This window comes from Scardinius erythrophthalmus (assembly GCF_964197995.2).
Source record: "Scardinius erythrophthalmus genome assembly, chromosome: 6".
Classification (NCBI taxonomy): domain Eukaryota; kingdom Metazoa; phylum Chordata; class Actinopteri; order Cypriniformes; family Leuciscidae; genus Scardinius; species Scardinius erythrophthalmus.
Genome location: NC_138226.1, coordinates 4236178 through 4256880, shown reverse-complemented (window position 1 = coordinate 4256880; position 20703 = coordinate 4236178). Strand labels below are relative to the sequence as shown.

At 38.1% G+C, this 20703-nt stretch overlaps 1 protein-coding gene across 1 annotated transcript in view; it reads left to right on the top strand.

The window, feature by feature from the left end:
* Window positions 1–8740, top strand: part of fign (fidgetin) — a 66280-nt gene extending 57540 nt beyond the window's left edge. Inside the window, exon 2 of the mRNA XM_081367885.1 lies at window positions 6077–8740. Within this exon, the coding sequence (XP_081224011.1) occupies window positions 6085–8298 (2214 nt within the window). The 5' untranslated portion in view covers window positions 6077–6084 and the 3' untranslated portion in view covers window positions 8299–8740. The remainder of the gene's footprint in view (window positions 1–6076) is intronic.
* The last annotated feature ends 11963 nt before the right edge of the window (window positions 8741–20703 follow it).

The window sequence follows — 20703 nt, the reverse complement described above, 5'->3', positions numbered from 1 at the left end:
GAACTAACAGAGCCATTAGACGAGCACAGATGATCAGTAATTACTGTCAGGTTTCGGCTTGTGATAGGTGAGGACGTATGCCGTGTCTTCAATCATTTAGATGAGTCTGTGCTAGGATGTACGGAAGACAAAGTTGACTTAATTTATCTTTCTGAAATGTATAGCTTGTTTTTGACGTTGTGTTTGTGTGATAGTGGAGGTTGTACAAAGCATGTGTTCAGGACCCAGCATGTTGAAGTTTTTATCGGATAAAACAAACAATTCCTTCCAATCAAATGCTGATATGTTTTGATATCACCATAAACTTCATTGGCCTAACAATAATTCAGAATCACGTTCAAAAGTCGACTGTGGCTTCTAAATGTTTAAGCCTCCAAACGGCCAATAGTTCATTACTCCCAGCATATTGTCATCAACACAAACCTTATTTATCCCAGCTGCAAGTTGAATGTATTTTGAGTCGTATTTTCTTTCACTTTTTGGGGTTTTGTTCATGATATCAAAGCATGTCTCGCAACCTGTCTATGTTGGCATCTATTTTTGATGAGTTTCTATCAAATGCCAGATGAATTTCCTCAAAAGTCGAGTTTGATGTTGTCTTTTGGCGTCATACTTTTAAACATTTGACTCTGACTCTAACTGTGCATTTTGCGTTTTTATCATATGCATTTAAAACTGCTTTTCCCTGCTGTCTGTGACCCTCAGAAAAGACCTGCGACCCAAAGACCCACGACACCACGTCATGTGCAAAGTTCTTTTGGAAAGTAGCACATTATTATCAGAGAGTCAATGCACCTTCAGAATATCCCGTCTAATGAAGTCCAGCTCGCGATCAATCCGTCTCTCCTGCTTTTGTTTGGCATCTCACCCAAATGAGTGACAATGGTCAGCGTAATCTAAGATTTTCCAGGCGTAAAGTAGACCAGCAGACAGTGGTAAATTAAACAAAAGGGGGTTTTGTGAGAAGTCAATCAGTGAAAATTGAGCTTTGGGGCCTTAGGCTGTCTCCAAACATCCCTGTAATACAAAATACAAGTAATTATATGACGATTCAGATTACACAGAGAAGAATTAGTGCTTTTAGAACTGATGTTTGCTCTGTTCCTAAACCTAGTGAGCGGCCTTGGTGTCCAAGCCTACATAGACAGCATCCTAACTGGAGCCGCTTACATAAACTGCTTAAACTTAGACTAGTCTTACAAACTTACAAGTTGGTCATCTATTTAAAAAAAAAAAAAAAAAAAAAAACTTAAGTCAGTTACATAATGTAGATCAGCCTAATTTAATACCGAAGACTGACTTTACCCCTAACTTATATATTATATATCACCATACTGCATTTATTTGATTTAAAAAAGAAAAAAAACTGTAATATTGTGAAATATTATTCCACAATAAATTAAATAAATCAATATTTTTATTCAGCAAGAATGCATTAAATTGATAGTTACAGTAAAGACATTTATAATGTTACAAAAGATTCTATTTCAAATAAATGAATCCTGAAACTGAAAACTTGTACACAACTGTTTTTAACTTTGATAATAATTTTGAGCATCAAATCATCATATTAGAATGATTTCTGAAGGATCATGTGACACTGAAGAGTAATGATGCTGAAAATTCAGCTTTGATCACAGGGATAAATTATATTTAATTAAAATATATTCAAATAGAAAACAGTTATTTTAAATTATCATAATATTTTTTTTTGTAGAAAAAACATACAAAATCTTACCGATCCCAGACTTTTGAACGGCAACGTGTGTACACATATAACGTGTGTATACATACATACATACACATACATACATACATACATACATACATACACACACATATATATATATATATATATATATATATATATATATATATATATATATATATATATATATATATATATATATATATATATATATATATATATATATATATATATATATATATATATATATATTAGGACCTTAGGAACCATGACATAAGATAGTAAACTATGGTATGGCCACAGGAACCTCATTGTTGATCATAGTGCTAGTCGACATGTTAGCAAGCTTACGATGACAGATTAGAGAGGCCTGAATGACATTTTTATAACTCCAGTAGCGATAAGGATGTGATTTGTGTGTTATTTATGTTTCTGTCACAGTGCTAACTGAAATTTGAGCGTTGATTTAGTGGGGTATAAACTCAGACTACACAGGATTCATTTTCTTCTCTCTGCCGTTTTCCTCCTCCGTAGTTCACACTTGTACGCTCAATTATTTTCCTCAACTCTTTCTCAAGTGGTGCCATCGCACAAAGCTCACAATTTATGTTTAAACAAGCTATAGGGACGACAGGGCTGCGACTGACTGAAGGGTCAAAGTAAGCATATTGAATAAAAATAGAAAAGAAGCAATTTACAAATACTGGCACTGGCACATACATGAGGCGAGGACTGTAATTCAAAGTGTCCAGAGCAACTCTCACTATTCATCTGTACAATAAATCCCTGATGTCTCATTTCCAACTGCTTTAATCTTGTTGAGGAAGGTTTTATTTTTGTAATGGCTCGGTAATAGTGACGGGAAGTGAATTTGTTCTTTTGTTCGAGAGTAGTGCATTTCATAAAACCCATCAAACAGTGAGACGAGAGCATTGTTTGAAATCTCTGTGTGCGCAGCCGAGGATTTCAACCTCTTGAAATGTCTTACTTTGTTGTAGAGCAAGTTAACACCCACATTCCTTACAAAGACCTGCCTGTGAGAGGAGCAAAATATATATATAATATAATATATATATATATATATTAACAAGTGGATGTACAGAGGCAAGGAGAAAGCTGAACCTCTGTATTCCCAAGGTTATATTCCCTGGCGCTACAGCCACAGTAAAAAAAAAAAAAAAATATGTAAAAAATGAAAAGCTTATCCTCAGATGATTGCACATATGCATTCAGTGTTTAAATCAATATGTACCAGCAGAAGTTTGCATTGAAAAATAAAACTTAAGGCTGATATTAAAATTCTTATCACATGTATATTTTATATATGGACGCAGTCAAAGACATACATTTAATGTGTGAATAAGGACTTTAGACACCTTCACTTATGAACGCTTAATATTTTCAGTTATCCTGACATTTGTCCTATACATTAGCAATTGCAAACACACTTTTTTTTTTTTTTTTTTGACTTGGATGTGAAGCAACAGAAAAGCAGCAAATCGCAGTGTGTGAAACGTAATTTGCCAGCAAAAGTGAGGATCTGTTGAAAAAATTAGTTTTGATTTGGGTGTCAGATGTCACTTGCAACGGCATAATTGCTCCAAATAGTTTTATTTTTTACATTTGCATGCAGCAATTTTGCACTTATGCTTACACACTGTAGAGACCTGCTTTTGGAAAAAAATGATGAAGGGAGTCTACATAAAAAGTCAGTGTCATACAGTGGACTGTGATGATAATTAAATGTATTTATTGCAAGCAAGTCTTAAACATAGGTGTTACATTGCTGATCAGTTGATAATCGTGCTAGAACTGACATCTGTCTAGGTTTGCAGCACTGGTTTTATCCCTGGGCTTTATTAATGGGCTTGCTGGCATGTCTGCCATGTTCTTGCCAGCTTTCTTTGTCTTCAGCCTTTCTTAGTCATTAACTCGCGGGCCTGACAGCCTTGCCAGCCAAAGCAGCGATCCCTTTGACTAAAACCTTGTAAATTAACACAATTAGCTCAGCATCATCCTGCTAATTAGCTCTCTCTCTCTCTCTCTCTGTGTGTGTGTGTGTGTGTGTGTGTGTGTGTGGTGTCTGGCCAGGCTACTGGGGGATTCAGGCGAGGGAAAACCACATGCCCATCTTCTATTGTGGAAAAAGTACTCTGATATACACACAATGCACTGATGGGGGTATCAGAGGGGATTTATTTATAGAGACATAGTGAGTAGACATCATACAGTAGATGCCTCAAATACAACTAGGGCAGGGTGATGTACTGAATATTATGTTATGTTTGTGATGATTTTGCTGGCAACACAAAATTAAGCGATATTGAGAATATTGCAGTGATTTTAGTGCACTTTTAATTTGTGTGTAGTTAGACTAGTTTCACAATCCTTTATTGCCTCGTTCAGAAGAATTTAACTTCAGTAGTGAAAACAGCATTTATAAAACCTGTTCAAACTGTCCATTTCAATGAATCAAAATTATTAATTTGTGTCATTGCTCAAATGTTCAGGGATGCATCATCTTTCGGTCACACTTTAGGGTCCAGTTTTCACTATTAACTTTGACTTTTGCCTCAATAAACTCCTAATTACTGCTTATTAATAGTAAGGTAGTTGTTAAGTTTAGGTATTGGGTAGGAATAAAAGATGTAGAATATGGTCATGCAGAGTAAGTCATTAATATGTGCTTATAAACGAGTACTAATAAACGGACAATAATATCCTAGTCATATGCATGCTAATAAGCAACTAGTTTATAGTGAGAATTGGACGCTAAAGTGTTACCCATCTTTAATAACGGTAAAATAATTTCTCTGATATTGCACTCAAGTGTTGTTTGTGGATAAATATGATTGCTTTTATTATAATATTTTGCTTCATGCATTTAAACATTTTTAATTTAATTGTCAAAATCGTGGTTCCTTTGAGAGAAAACAAAAAAACAGTTTGGACCAAATATCTAAATATCAAGATATATAGATAGGATATTTTCAGAAGGTGGAAAATGAATGCAGTCCCCAAATGGGTTATTTGCAATTGAGTAATATATGTTATTTGACAGACTTTAAAGATCAAGGTACATGGACTCATGGCTAAAAGCTAGTAAACGGCATCGTTTTCTGTGACATCTTCTTTCCTTTTTGTGCCGTGAATAGTGTTCGTGAGTGCTTAGGCCCAGTAAGCTCAGATAAGCGGGAGGTGTGTGCACAATAACACGCCCGCTGGACACTGCGGCCGAGCGCTGTTGTCATCAGAAGTCTATCTACAGACGCGAGAGTGTGCGCGCGACCACCCCCGTCATCCCGTCGGCTCTTGAGTAAATGTCTCTTTGATAATCCCATGCTGTGTCTAAGATGACAGCGTATGTAACTGCTTGTGTTTGCAGATGGAGTTTGGGATTAAACTTGATGGTGGCTTTTGAGCCCTGGAGCCAATAAAAGACGGAGGCTGTGGAGAGAAAAGACAGTGAGAAAGAGAAAGGCAAAACCCAGAGCGTCAGAGTAAAAGGAAGAGAGAGAAAAGGGAGCATTAGAGCGAATGAGAGGGAGGCAGGCATGTTTTTTCCCCCTTTCCAGTTCTCTGTGCTCCGGGAGGCGGGCAGCAGACAGAAAGCTGTTGTAATTCATGCTGTGCTGCGAGTTTGTGTGATGAAAGCAGTAGAGCGCTGCCTGGGAGATTGCTTTGCTGCACTCCTCCAAGCAGATTTGAAACTGTCTGGGACTGCTTTAGATGAGAGTTGGATTATAGAGTGACCTGCGATGTCTGTGTCACTCGGCTGTGTGCAGGGTGCATTATACTGTGCTAACCAGGTGTTGGAGGCCCAAATCTGCACTGTTCCTGAGATAACTGTCAGCAGTGCCTGCGATATGAAGCCAGGACTCTTGGAGAGCTGGATGGGGGGAAAATGGAAATAATATTTTATGGTGGTTGTTGCGGTTTGTGTGCATTTAATTTCTTTTCAATGGCAGTTGCTTATTGGATCATTGAGTCTGAAACCCTGAAATTCATGAATATTGGTTGTAGGATGTGTTTTTTTTTAATGGCCAGTACTTTTTTCTGTGTAATATAATGTACACAACATTTGTAGTTTATGCAATATTTAATTCCCATATTCAATATTTGAAAACAGGTTATATGCATGAAAAAATGTCTGTTACATTTAACTATTGAAAAATAGAAAATGAAAAGTGTATATATGTACTACCCATTGATATCAAGCCACGTGACCACTTCCAAAGCAAAAATCTCAAAAACTCAAATAATGGCGGATTAACCAGCATGGCATATCTATCAGTCTCTATTCATGAGGGCTGTTTATCAAGTTTCTAACACCTGTTTGTTTTTGTTTGTTGTTTGCTGATTGTTTAGGCTTAAAGATGCAGTGGACCCCAGAGCATGCGCAGTGGGCCGAGCAACATTTCGACATCTCATCCACCACACGTTCCCCCGCACATAAAGCAGAGGCGTACCGTGGACACCTGCAGCGGACCTACCAGTATGCCTGGGCCAATGACGACATATCAGCTTTGACGGCCTCCAACCTTCTGAAAAAGTACGCAGAGAAGTATTCTGGGATCCTGGAGGGTCCCAGCGAGCGGGCGCTCCTCTGCTCGTACTCCGAGAGTGCCCATGGACTCATGAACGGACGCAAGTCGGAGAGCGAAGCATGGCAGGAGGGGATCTACCCAATGAGCTGTGCTGCAGATGTGATTTCTGCTAGTAAGACTGGCATGACGCCCGCCCTGCCTCCTCCAGATGTGACGGCAAGTGTTGGCAGCTCCACGGGAGTGGCTAGTAGCTTGAGCGAGCCCAGCTACTCCAGCAGTAACTGTGGGAATCATGCGTCTACTGCACTCCACTCGGGTATCCCCTCTCAGGAATTCGCTAGCAGTTACAATGGCTCGTACTTGCATTCCACTTACAGCGGTGGGCAAAGCACACCAGCTCTCCCGTCCCCACATCCCTCACCTTTGCACAGCGCTGGGCTCCTTCAGCCTCCACCCCCGCCACCTCCAACCCTGGTGCCCAGCTACAACGCAAGTTCCCCCAATCTCTCCAGTTACAATTACCCTCCAGCAGGGTATCCCCCACAGACTGCTGTTCCCCCAGGCTACAGCCCAGGAGGAGCACCCCCTCCTTCAGCTTACTTGCCCTCAGGCATTGCTGCCCCCACTCCCCTACCCCCTTCCACCCTTCCCGGTTACTCCTACCAGTCCCACAACCATGGGCCAATTGCACCAACCCCTTTGAATGGCAGCTCGGCTAACACACTGAAAAGAAAAGCATTTTACATGACGGGCCAGGGAGATATGGACTCCAGTTATGGAAATTTCAACTACAGCCAGCAGCGTTCTGCTCAAAGCCCCATGTACAGAATGCCAGACAACAGTCTTGTTGACTCAACCAGAGGGAATGGATTTGACAGGAATGCTGACACATCATCTTTGGCGTTTAAGCCCACAAAGCAGTCAATGCCACCGGATCAGCAGCGAAAGTTTGGCAGTCAGTCCGGCAGGGCACTAACCCCTCCTTCATACGGATCCTCCAAAGGTTCCTTGGGATCCCTGCGGTCAGGCGAGTCATTTGGAAAGTTTGGCTCCCCCGTTTTGAGTGACCACGGTGACGACAACAGACAGCATCTCCCCCATTCCATGGGCACGACAACTTCATCCAGCCACCCTGCTGAGGAGCAGTTAAAAAACAGCGATGCCAGTCTGGTAGAGATGGTCACCACTGAGATTCTGCAGCAGACGCCCCCTGTGGACTGGAGTGACATTGCTGGACTGGAGATGGCGAAAGCCACCATCAAAGATGAGGTCCTGTGGCCTATTCTGAGGCCAGACATGTTCAGCGGACTGGCCACATTACCTCGCAGCATCCTTCTCTTTGGACCTCAGGGCACGGGTCGGACTCTTCTTGGTCGGTGTATGGCCAGTCAGCTTGGCGCTGCTTTCCTCCTGCTTAGTGGCTCTGCACTGGTCACAAAGTGGCTGGGAGAGGGCGAGAAGATCGTCCAGGCCTCATTCCTCGTCGCTCGCTGCCGGCAGCCTTCGGTGGTTTTCATCAGCGATGTGGATCTGCTGTTGTCTGCCCAGTTGAGCGAAGAAAGCCCGGTGAACCGAATCAAGAGTGAACTCCTCCTCCAGCTTGACGGAGTTCTAAGCTCACCAGAGGAACATGTTCTAGTGGTATGTTCCACCAGCAAACCTGAAGAGATTGATGAGTCTCTGCGAAGGTACTTTGTAAAGCGGTTGCTCGTCCCCTTACCGGATGCCACTGCACGACATCAGATAATCAGCCAGCTGATCTCACAGCACAACTACTGCCTCAGCGACAAAGAGGTTGCGCTGCTTGTTCAGCGGACAGAAGGCTTTTCCGGGCTGGATGTGGTCCGACTTTGCCAAGAGGCCATGGTCGGTCCTCTCCATGGCTTGTCCGGTACAGACATTTCCGGAATGATGCCGGGTCAGATGAGGCCGGTATCATACCAAGACTTTGAGAATGTGTTTTGCAAAATCCAGCCCAGCATATCACAGAAAGAACTTGATACATACACTGAATGGAATAAGATGTTTGGCTGTAGTCAGTAAAGAGCGAGGGCATAACTAAATTGGTGGGGTGACCTCCCCTACTCTAAAAGGGGATACAATTCAGAATTCTTTGGGTGACACATGCAGTTAAACAGTGTGGTTATTACAAATGTAGATGACCCCTAAAGAAGAACCTGAAGGACGGTCAGATAGATTTGAATGATGCATGACTGTACTTAAGTCAAGGTCTGGCCCTTTGCACATAATCCAGACAGAGAAGTACTGTTTTCTGGGCTCAGTACTGCAGACGCAGAGCTCCACTTACCGAGGGGCTCTGTAAGTGAGGACAAACTTCTTTGTGTGTAAATATCATTCTGCTGTTTTTGAGATTCTGTTGCTATGAAGTGCCTGAAGTGGTACTTTATTGATTTGGATTTGGATTTGTTTGCCTCACCATCTCATTGGTGGCATGTGCTAATATAGAGAGCTTTAACATGAAACTAAAACAGATATGTTCTGCTTTTTGTTCTTTTCCTTGTTTTCAACACTTCCTTCAAAAGAACAACAGTATTCCTCAATCAAGTCTGACCTGTAGACCCCAGGAAGGGCAGGAGAAGGTCCATGTTGTACTTTGAATCTGGATCCTAATTTATGAAATTCATTTGTGTTCGATTTTCTTCAAAAACTCAGGAAAGTGATTTGTGATTTGTACAGTACCTCAAAAAAGATTATGAGATAGCACTACATACTGCTGACAACATTGGGTTTGGTTTCTAATTTCTAACTCTAGGTTTACCTCAACCAATTAAAAAATGAAAAGGATATGACTATGAATGTAACCAGAACATTTCTGGGTTGTTTGGAAGAAAAATTTGAGGAGTTTCTTTTTCTTCCGTTATATTCTTATTGTTCTTTCTAAATTACGTTTAAATTCCATTGTGGATATTTCTTCAAGTTTCGAAAGCAGAATTGCGTGCCAGTATTGTCTACAGCACTGGTTCCTCCCTGCATAGCACAGTTCAGACTCTACAACGAATGCTTGAGTCAGAGATGGGCGGTGTCGTCTTGTGTAGATAAGGTTTGTCTGAAACCACGTCCACAACAGAGTATGCAGTAGACGTCAACATTTGCGTGTTTGTCTCCTCTCTGCAGAATAGACAGAAACGTTGGGGTGAACCAAAACTTTACAAAGAGGCTACTAGATTCTTGAAGTGGAAACATTTTCACGTTCTTCGTAACGCGTTTCGTTTTTGTTCTGGACTCTGTCCTGCTGCTGTGTGGTGTTGGTGTAAAGATATCTGAAGGATCATGTGTACCCTGCATTCTGTTCTACCTCAGTTTAGCACTATTTTCTCTGCAACTAGAACAGAAAGATGAGAGCTTGGTGTCTTTAACCTCTTTAGGTTTGCTCCACTCTGAAGCCTCCATAAAGAACAAGCTGCCTTCCCCCCCTCCCAAAAAAGATACAACAAACGTTTGTCTCACACTACCTGTGCAATTTTCTGCTTAGAGTGCCCAGATGTCTGTAAAAACACCTCCGTGTACACGCACATTATTGATGGGGTCTCTATGGGGCCACTTATTGGGGCCACATTGCCTAAAGCCAGAAACATACTCTACGCAGGTACGCAAGCACTTCTAGCAATGCAAGTTAGAAGACTTCAAGCATTGTTGCATTTGGAAAGGCGTCAGATCGCAATGTATAACGCAATGCAAGGAGGCTAAAGCAGGCATTACTAAAAATTTAGTCTTATACATTGAGTTTTCTTTTTAAGCTCAACTACTATTATAGCAAAGCAACAGTTTATTTAGGGAATATTGCTGAGCAAGTTAGTCAAACTGTCTACATTTTTATGTTTGTCCACCCAGTTTACCGGCGATTACCACAGAGTATGGAGGTGAAGACCATGCTCTTGCAATGCTTTGGCTAAGCTTTGCCATTTGTGCACTTGCTTACAGTGTGTTTCTGGCTCAAGGTAGCACAGGATGTTGGTAACCATAAGACGAAACCTTGTGTTTGAATGTATTTTTTGTTTGTTTTTTGATGTTTACTTTCTCTGATCATTTGAGTCAGCTTTTTTCTTTTGTCTAGCACTAGAGAGTTGGTGAAGCGATGTGTTCCCTCTGTCAATTTTCTCTGCCTTTATACCATGTGTCTCAAATGTTGGGGAGAATGCACACTCTGTTTTGATTTTTTTTTTTTTTTTTTTTTTTTTTGGTCCACTGCAGTGTAATTTGACACCATTTAAAGGTGCTTATTTAGCGGTTGGAGGCACCAAACCTCCAATACACGTGTGTATATATATGACATATCCTTGAAGAAATATCTGTTTGCTTTTTTGACAGACATCCAGATAGTCTTTTCAGTAGCTGTGAGACACCACTTACTTCACAATGTTCGTAAAGTGATATGTACGCCCAAAGGACTACGATTTCTAGCCTTGTTTTGTCGTCTAAAGTGGAAGCCTTTTTTTTTTTTTTTTTGTGGTATTTTCATTCTGCTTTCTTGTTTTTGTTTTGTGTTGTTTTGAAGAAAAGTTACTATTGTGCAATTTGTCAAATGCACTTTTAATGTTTTGTGTTAAAGCCGATCATACTTAATTGTCCTCCCTCTAAACCAAAGCGAACAAAACTATTTAAGATCCAAAACTGATCCATAACTCCAAGATCAAATATTCAGATCCATAAGATCTGAATTCATCCACACATTTACACGTTTAGAGAAATTTGTATGGAACTTCGCATAGGTTAAGCCTGTGATATCCACAAAGTATTGCTCTCAGTTTTGTTGAAAATGATCGCACTCTGGATTTCAAAGCCAAATAGCACTGATAAACAAAACCCACATTAACCCTGACGAGGACTGATCTTATAGTGCTTCTGCTGGTGGTGTTGTTAGGGTTGGGGCTCTACGCTAATGTTTGAAGCCTATATGCCCTTGAACAAAACCGATTTATTTGTGAAAGCTCTTTATAATTGGTTAAAGGAATGTTCCCGACAGCATTGGTATGGCTCGTCACTTGTTTTCTATCTCATTATTGTTTTTAAACACCAGATCACATTTAAAAGTGCACTTTTTTTTTATTATAGCCAGAAGACTTTACATGTTACCATAAGTCTAGCGAGATTAAAATAATTTGTATCCAATTTTTCAACTTCATTGAAAAAGGCACAGTAAAGTTAGTAACTTTACTCACAAAAGTTATGATAATCAAGCATTCATCCACTAGAAGTCTTCCCACTTCAGAACGGTCAATTTAAAACCAATTTACAGCCATAATTCATACAAGTGCTGTAAGAAAAAAAAAAGCTTTTAAACCCTCCAAAACTCTTGACCTGTTTACTTCCATTGTAAGAGTTACTGTAACTTTTACTGTAATTTTGAAAATTGAGGGATTAGTCCAAATTATACTCTGTGGTAATCAGTATTATGCCACAAATGCTTAGCTTGGATTGAACTGGAACATTCCTTTAATTGAATGCAAAATAGAAAGAGGGGGGAAAGAAATGTGGGAACATCCAAAAAGTACAATACGTTTTAAAGCACATCTCCTATGTAGATATAAATCAAAATATCACTTGATTTTTGTGTTGTTGTTTTTCTCGGGTTTGTGTTCATTTGCTTCAGCGATGTTGTAGATGTTTCTTTCACCAGTATGTAACTGTCATCAGTGTTTTGTTTTTCAACCATTATTCTTTATGACCATTTCTACCTCATTGCTACATATTGACATGTAGTACCTATGTTCTGTCTTTTTTGAATGTCACACATTTGTATAAAAGAAAATAAAAAAAAGAAAGAAAAACGTATAAACAATTTAAAAGAACAAAAAAATAAATGCATAAAAAAGGCTTGTTCTTTAACCTGAGCAGTCTACCTCAGAAAGACTGTCTGTCCGTACACTGAGCAGTGGAGTAGCTGCACATACTGAAAAGACACGCATTAGGCAGAGACGACGCACACTGACCACATGAACTCGGACCATTCGTTACGCCGCCGTGATCGGGGATATTGTGGACTGTATAGGTCTTCTCCAAGGTCTCTACATGCAAGTTTTTCTTTTCATTTTTCAATCGAAGTAAATCGCTTTTTTCCCCCTTGTGAATTGTAGTGTGCATGTGGATGTGTGTGCACTTATTATGAAGTGTGTAAGTGTGCATTTTTATATATGAAAATTCTATATGAAATGTAGGTACATTTCATATACCATATTTGTACATTAGATACACTTGCACATTTGTGTACTTAATGTACATTTGTTATTAGTATAACATTTTGAAACGCACCACATACATGTTAATATGTGTGTGTATGTACAATATTGCCATAATTACATTCAACGTAAATGTATTTTCATGTATGCATAGGGGCAAAGGACAATAAAAGATCATTCAAATGCTTTTGAAACGTCGTGTTTTATTTTTCTTTTCTGTTGCATTTCCTCATGCATCACAATTTTAGACCTCTCTGTGAACTGTAAATCTGCTTTGAAATGAAATGGTTCATTGAAAGAGACCTATACACTGCACAATATATCAAACATTAAAGTGTTTTCTTTTGTTCAACGAGAGCTTCTACGGTGAAATGACATTTTAACAGGGCACCAGTTTAGACATCCAATCAGATCACATTCATTTGTGCATTTATTTATGGTTTTCTTTCTTCTTCATTGTGTGAATGTGCACATTTATAAATGCTAATGGGTTTTTCAGGTGCCAGACTGTCTAATCTAATATCTTTTCAAAACTTTAACCCCCTTAAATGGTTGCAAATTTTAATATTTCACTCTTAATAAGCTGTAAATACAGCTTGAATTTTTTTGATAATTTTCCGATTTTAGGATGTTTTTTCTGTAAAGCTACTTTGAAACACGTGCACTGTGAAAAGTGCTGTGCAAATAAAATGTGCTTTCTATAACAAAGTAAAGCTATGGTAGGCAATGGTTTTCACAAAAAAAAAAACATTAAGGCTACTGGTTGAAACTCCTCACATCCTGATAGTAATTAATTGTAGAAATGGTCTAAATATATATTTAAAAAAAATTACACCTTCTGTTGAAGTCTCAAAACCAAAAAAAAAAAAAAAAAAATGTTCATCCAATCTTTGCATTAAGTCTAATTTCAATGTTTGTGGTTCTGCAGAGGTGTACACACACACACACACACACACACACACACACACACACAATGCCCCAAACAAACAGCAGTTGCCTTTTACAGCTCCTCCTGAACCAAAACATTGATCTTATGCTGCGTTCACGTCATGTCATTTTCTACTCGGAGCGGTTCACATCCTCAGACCCGAGAGAAACGTAGCTATAAGTCTGAATCCGAGGAACGGCTCGAATTAGTGTCACATGTTGTCATCTCTTATTTATGGTAATTATGACATTGCGTGAACCATCATCAAAGCTAGCTTGCTATTGCTAGCCTCTCTGAAATTGCCTACCCTAGCTTTAAATCTTTATTTTTCAGCCTGTTTGCAATATTCAGTTTGTACATTTAGATTTTTTGGCTTTGAGTGATGTAAACAAATAGTTCATTAGGTTTTTAATTGATTTATTTAAAAAAAAAAAAAAAAAAAAATCGTTTTCACTACATTTACCTGTAGGCCTACAATGTTGACTTAATCATTGTGAATTGATCGACGACTCATTGCATCGCCCAGCCCTAGCACTGAAGATGTTATTTGGTGAAGTTTTTACACCGCAACCCATTTAAAAAAGGCCGAGTACTTCTGCATTAAACAAAACTAAAGCTTTTAAAGCACAATACCTGGAGTTTAAGCGGCACGTTTCCAGAGTCTACCCAGTAATTACGCTTCTGAAAGATGACCATTAGCATGTGTTTCCAAAACCATTTGCTGCATTTCTTAAATAGTTTCCATTGTTTGTGATATTTCATTATTCTTCATTTCGAATAAGACATTCCATTAATGCCCTGGATTTTTTTTTTTTTTTTTTGATGGCGTAATTATGTAGTTGGATGGTCTATGCGTGGGAAGCTGCAGTACAATTAACATTGGGAAGTTGGTGCATTTGGTGCCCATTGCTGTTTCATCTGTAAAGAGCTGTGTGTCATTTCCATGGCTGTACATGTTTAAATACTCTCTCTTAATGGATGCAATTCAACAGGGTCCTCCACAGAAACACAGGGAACGCGCTCGGGCCAAATCACAACGAGGGGACGATGAGATGTACTTTTTATTGGGGCGTCTCGTGTTCATATCTGTAATTTATGTCTTAAATGGAGAAGGAAGGCGAGCGGACCTCAAACACACAGTGCTGGAGTCGCACGCGGTGTGTGTTTATGACGTGGGAAGATACATTCACGTGAACGCCTTCAGAATCTGACATTAATGGGAGACACGTTGTAATTTCTTTCTCATTTGATTGTACATTTCCTTTTTGTTTCTAATACCTGGAAGGTTGCCTCAGTGTTCATTAAAATGCAATTAATTCTGCAACTCTGCTGTTGATGTGTGCGAGTCTCCTTTACTTCGATATAGGTCACCGCGTGGCAGCCGATACGGGCTAGTGTTGCTGAGTCATGCATCGACTGATTGAAAGCTGATAATCACGAGGCTTTAGCTCCATCAAAACTCTCTGGTCAGTTTTTATTTGACCGTATCTCATCATTGTCACAGCTGAGGTGCCGCACATTTGTATTGCTCAGCGCTGTGTTCATTACATTTAGTGCTTTGCATTTTATTTATTCAAATTATTTAGGCTAATGATGAGTGTGTAAAATATAAATTAATTAATTAATTATTAAAATAAACTTTAAGGTAATGACATAAAATCTGACTTAAACTCAGAATGTATGGCAGAATCCATTTAGATGCGGGGAAAAAAGTCCATGTGGCTCTACACTTAAATTTATTGGTATGTATATATTTACACACACACACACACATACATAGCCTATATATACATAATTTTTTTTTTTTTTTTTTTTTTTGGTCTTTTAAGATGAATGCTTTCATAGTCCGAAGTCTGGGTATTTTAAAAGTAGCATACTAAATACATCATACTATTACTATTAACACTTTACAATAAGGTTCCATTAATTAAATTCGCTTAACTCTTTCCCCGCCAGCGGTTTAAAAAAAAAAAAATATAATAATTGTAATGCCCCCCAGTATATTTTGTGTTGAATATCTGAACATGCAATATGTCAAAAGAAAGAACAGAGCCTCTGCTTTTAAACAACAACAAAAAATTCGAGCTTCATGCATTCTTTTTTTATATCAACACTTGAATGTGGCTGTTTAATATATAAATAAAGCAACATTTTGAACAAAACGCTGAGAAAATGGTGTTTTTGTCAAAGACTACATCCAGATCAGATTCAGAACGATGATCAAAACACAGATGGAGAAGATCGAGTCCATCAACACCCCTAAAGCTTCACAGTCCTATATCTCGTCCTGAGTCGACGTCTACATGTAATCTACATGTGTGTAAGCAATGCTTCTATGGCTTGTTTCTGCTTCTTTAAAGGTGCTGTATGTAACTTTTTTTATAAAATGAATCCTTTTTTTATTGGCCGTCTGTGAAGGGGTTGTAATCACACATTACATTGATCCACTTTTCGTGTTTTGCTATTACCTCTGAAGGCCAGTAATCCTATTTTTATGTGAAGTCTCTGGGTCGGATTTTCTGCGAAATCCACCGGATGTGACGTGCATGCGCGCTCCCGAGCCTACAGTCTTGGTGCATTCAAGTCCTCCTGGGAAGTTCGTACGTACGAGGTGGGAAGTCGTGCTTATAACGACATGTGCGTTCAAGTCACTTTCGTCGGAGCAAAATGGCGGAGTACTTTCTCTTAATTAATTACACAAAAATACAATAAGGTTCTTAAACTCTTGTTCTAGAAAATGAAGAACAAAGAAATGTGCATCAGGTGTACTTTGTATTTTTATGTTTTTAATTAATTTATGAAGCCACTGCCAACTCATCGTTACATGTTGCATTGTTATATTATAATACTATCATATTCTGTGTTGGCGATTAGCTAACTGCACTGTAAATAGAAAAGCCTGACAATATCACAGCTAAATACCTTTACGTATTGTGCATTCCGCCATGTTAATCACTGACACGCCCCCAACTCGTAAAGATCGGAGCTTAGAGAAAATCCCGAGCTCCCCACTGGTATTTACGACATTGTGGTGGCGTTCAAGTGCGTTCAACTCGTAAATACGATCTATACGAGATGACTTGAACGCACAATCTATTGCAACTGCACTGCAGCTAACAACATGGAGTCTGATAACACCAAAAAACGACCTGCCTCCAGCACAACACAGACTCCAACACAAACTCCAAATATATATATATATATATATATATATATATATATATATATATATATATATATATATATATATATATATATATATATATAAAAAATATAGCTGCTGAAGCTCGTCAGGCCAAATGTCAATCGGATCGACTCAGGACGAAAACACGGATCAACATCGGCAGAGCGTTTGAATTATGGAGAGACCTCCGTTTTGAAATAGCAAGGTAAAATATAACATACATAAGACATGAAATGAATAAAAAAGACTGGTCCATGATAACAAAAAGCAGGTGCTTTAGGATGTAACTTTTATTTTATGTACTAGATCTACTGTCTAACGTCACTCATCCCACTACTATCATATTGTTTATAATACACATTTCCAGACATGTTCAGTACAGTAATATTACTTCCTACTGTCTTATTGTTACACTGAAATTGTCCAGTCTAGTTGACTAACCGTTTTCGTTTTCATTCATTGACCTATGTTGACATTGCTGATTGTGAAAGATACACAAATAGTTAGTGAAATAATGCTAGATAACACCACATGTCGTCAAAATACAGTCAATGTAACGTTATCATGGTACGAGCATGGAGCATTAGTTCTACGTCAAGCTGATAAAAGTAGCCTATTATGGTAATGTTGCAGTGGGAGTTTACATGAGTTTCCAGCATGTTGTGTGATGCTTTCTCCGTTGTGTTGAAAGTCTCAGTGTGGCCGCCGGTAGTGAGTTCGCGCTCTTGAGTTTGAGCACGCGCACGAGCACTGTTGTTGCAATCTGAAACATCACCGCTAGAGCCCGCTGGATCCTACATACAGCACCTTTAACTGTATTCTGATCTGGAGGTTCAGTATTCTTTCAGGAGATGTGTTATAGCGCCCCCTACCATTTAACAGTGAAAACACAGAAAGCCGGAAAATTACATCAATGGCGGGGAAAGGGTTAATGTACACTATGATGAACACTATATTTGTTACAATATTTTTTAGTCAATGCTAATTCTTAAACAACTATTCATTGTTAGTTCATGTCAGCTCAGGTACATTAAATAATATTAACAATAAGGTTTTAATTTAAGGTACCTACAATAAGGTTTTAATTTGTTAACATTAGTTAATGTATTAACTAACATGAACAATAAATGTTACGTTATTTGTTAATCTTTAAGTTAATAAAAATCCAGCTGTTGATTGTTCATGTTAATTCACATGCATTTACTAATGTTAACAAATACAACTTTTGATTTTTAATAATGTATTAGGAAATTAAATTGACATGAACTAAAACGAATAAATGCTGTAGAAGTGCAGTTAATTATTAGTTCATGTTAATGTTGTTAAATAATGTTAACTAAGAAACCTTACTGTAAAGTTACCGCATTTATTAATCTTAGTTAATATCAACATTTACTATTTTAAGATCAAAAGTTGAATGTTACCATTAGTTAATGCACCGTGAACTAGCATGAACATTTTTATTCAAAATAACAGGTTAATAAAAGCTGTAAAAATGTATTGCTAATTTTTAGCATTAACTAATGTTAACAAATAAAGTAAAGTTTTACCACAAATTCCTATAAATACATACTCTATCTGCTCAAATGTCTACAACAGAGCATAACGCAATGCTTGACCTTTCATGTCCATGTGATGAATTAATGGAAACATCAACTGTGATTTCTTTTCTCTTTCTTGACTCATTAAACAGTAACATTTAAGATATTATTAACAAAATTGGATCAAGAATGCAATATACCGTTTATTTTATAAATGATAAATGAATGTCAACGTAACCTGATTAGAAACATATTGATTTTTATACAATACAATATAATACAGCGTGCTTTGAGTCCATGAAGCACTAGTGTTTTATTCCCTTTCATAAGGTGCCAATGAAACGGATCTCTTCTTTGTGGTTTAGCGTTCAATAGAGAATATTTTGAGAATGTTTCCTTTCACACAGACTGTAAAAAAACCTGCAGGCCTCACGTTGCTGTCATCAGTTTTAGTATGATGAATGAGAAATTCACTTTCCTTTGTTTCTCAGTTTCAAACAAACAGAGACTGATATAAAACTCTTCCGTCTTATATTGATCGCCTGGTGTGTTTTTGTGCAAGTGAGCATGCAGAACAATGTATGTATGTGTGAGATCTTTGTATGTATCTGTGAGTGCACTTAATACTCTATATATATTTAAATAGTTTATTAGAAAACAGGAAGAGTTGAGTATAAAAACTACACTGTAGTTATTGGGGTTTGTACATATAGGGCCATCAAAGATCCACTTGTCCAAGCTTTAGCCAAGTAAAAGTTGCATAAAATTACACAATTATTGTGATCATCAGTACCAGCTTCCTGATTATCATGATGAATGTATGGTTGGTAAAGTTGGTAAATCAGGAGAAAAGGAAACAAAAAAATAAATAAAGATGCACTCCACGTAAATATCAAAGATCTGCTTATACTAACATTAACTTCTTCATTAGCATTTGGATGAAAGTGAACCATAAAGCTTCTGTTATACTCCAGTTTGGACGCGTACACGACAGCTGCGCACAGCTCAGACGCGGACTACTTTTATTTATGCTTTCTGCTGAGGTCCGCTCGGTGAACGCGTTCAACGCATGCGCAGTAGTTCGACCGGGACAGTATAATCGATAATAATTTTTATATTTATAGTTTATATTTGCATTTATGTCAAAACCTAGACACTTTCAAACATCAAAATGACATTTATTAATATGTATGTTAAAAAATAGGCATTGGTTCTATTTCTAGCATGCACGCGTTTTCCGTTTTTTTTTTTCAAATTCGCCGTCCATGTTATTTCCATCTCTTTCGCGGTTTTAACCTAATGAACGCGTGTCCTTTTGACCGCGCGGTCACAAAAAATGGGAGGCACGCGGCTGTCTGCAAGGAGCCTCCGCGCGCACCCCCGATGACGATTTTTACGTCACGGGGACCCTCGTGGACCCTCGCGCCCTCGCGGTCGCAGAAAGTATAACAGAGGCTTAAGGGTGTGTTTACACTTGTAGTTCGGTTCACTTCGTTCATTTGATCCGGACAAAAACATTTTTTTTAATCCTGGTCTCCACCTAGTGTTCACATTATTTATCACCTAAACCTAAATATACCAAACCTAAAGGATGTGTTCACAACCTGATTGGTCAGCTTTTATGACGTATATTTTGCAACGGAACTTTCCGAACATCCACACAAATGCTGTTTGCTGGGCTAAATGCACTCGTTGTATGTGTAAACCCTAATGCTCAAAATAATTAATTGGTTTGAGTAGAGCTAACTCAAATTGAACATTTTGTTCAATCAAATGAACTTTTATGAGTATTTAGAACTTTCTTTTCTTTCGAGTTCACAAAACTGACACATTTTAAGTAATCTGGATTTTTTCATTGTTTTGAGTTTTATGAACTTGTTTCTTTTAATTTAGATAAACTTAAATTTAACAGAATGTGGACTGGGATTTCTATTTGCCTAAAAAAATATTGTGCAAGATTAATGTTAAGGGGGAAATTTAGTAGTGTTTAATGTTTTGCTAAGCTAGTTTAGAAGAGTTTGTTATATTATAATTATAATATACTATATATTATAATGTTGGTTGGGGGTTACCATCGAGACGAGGAGCATGAGCTTGAGAACAGATAGTACTCATTCAGCAAGTGCTATGCTATGCTAATGCTATCAAAGCATTGTGTTACCAATTAGCAAGGTAGCATTATTTGAATTAGCTAGTTACAGCCAAATTCCACTACTAAAAATATTTAAGTTGAGATTACATGATAATGTGTATGAATTAGTTTACTCAAATATTTCAAGTTAAGAGCAATTAAAATGTACGAGTACAAAAAAAACTTATCTTAAAAACTGCTTACTTAAATGTTAAATTTCTTAACTTAAAAATATGATGTAACTGATGACCTCAAATTTTTTGAGTTTTGCCAACTTATTCGGGTTTACAGTGTACATATGATGGTATTTTGAGCTGAGAACTCGTGAGAAGCTTCTAAAATGTGTAAAGGAGTCAAAACAGCTTCATGAATCCCTCCATCACACACACACACACACCAAGATCCGCTGTGAGGAGACACGGTTCTGATGCCTGAACTGAACTGAGACAACATCACGACTGACGATA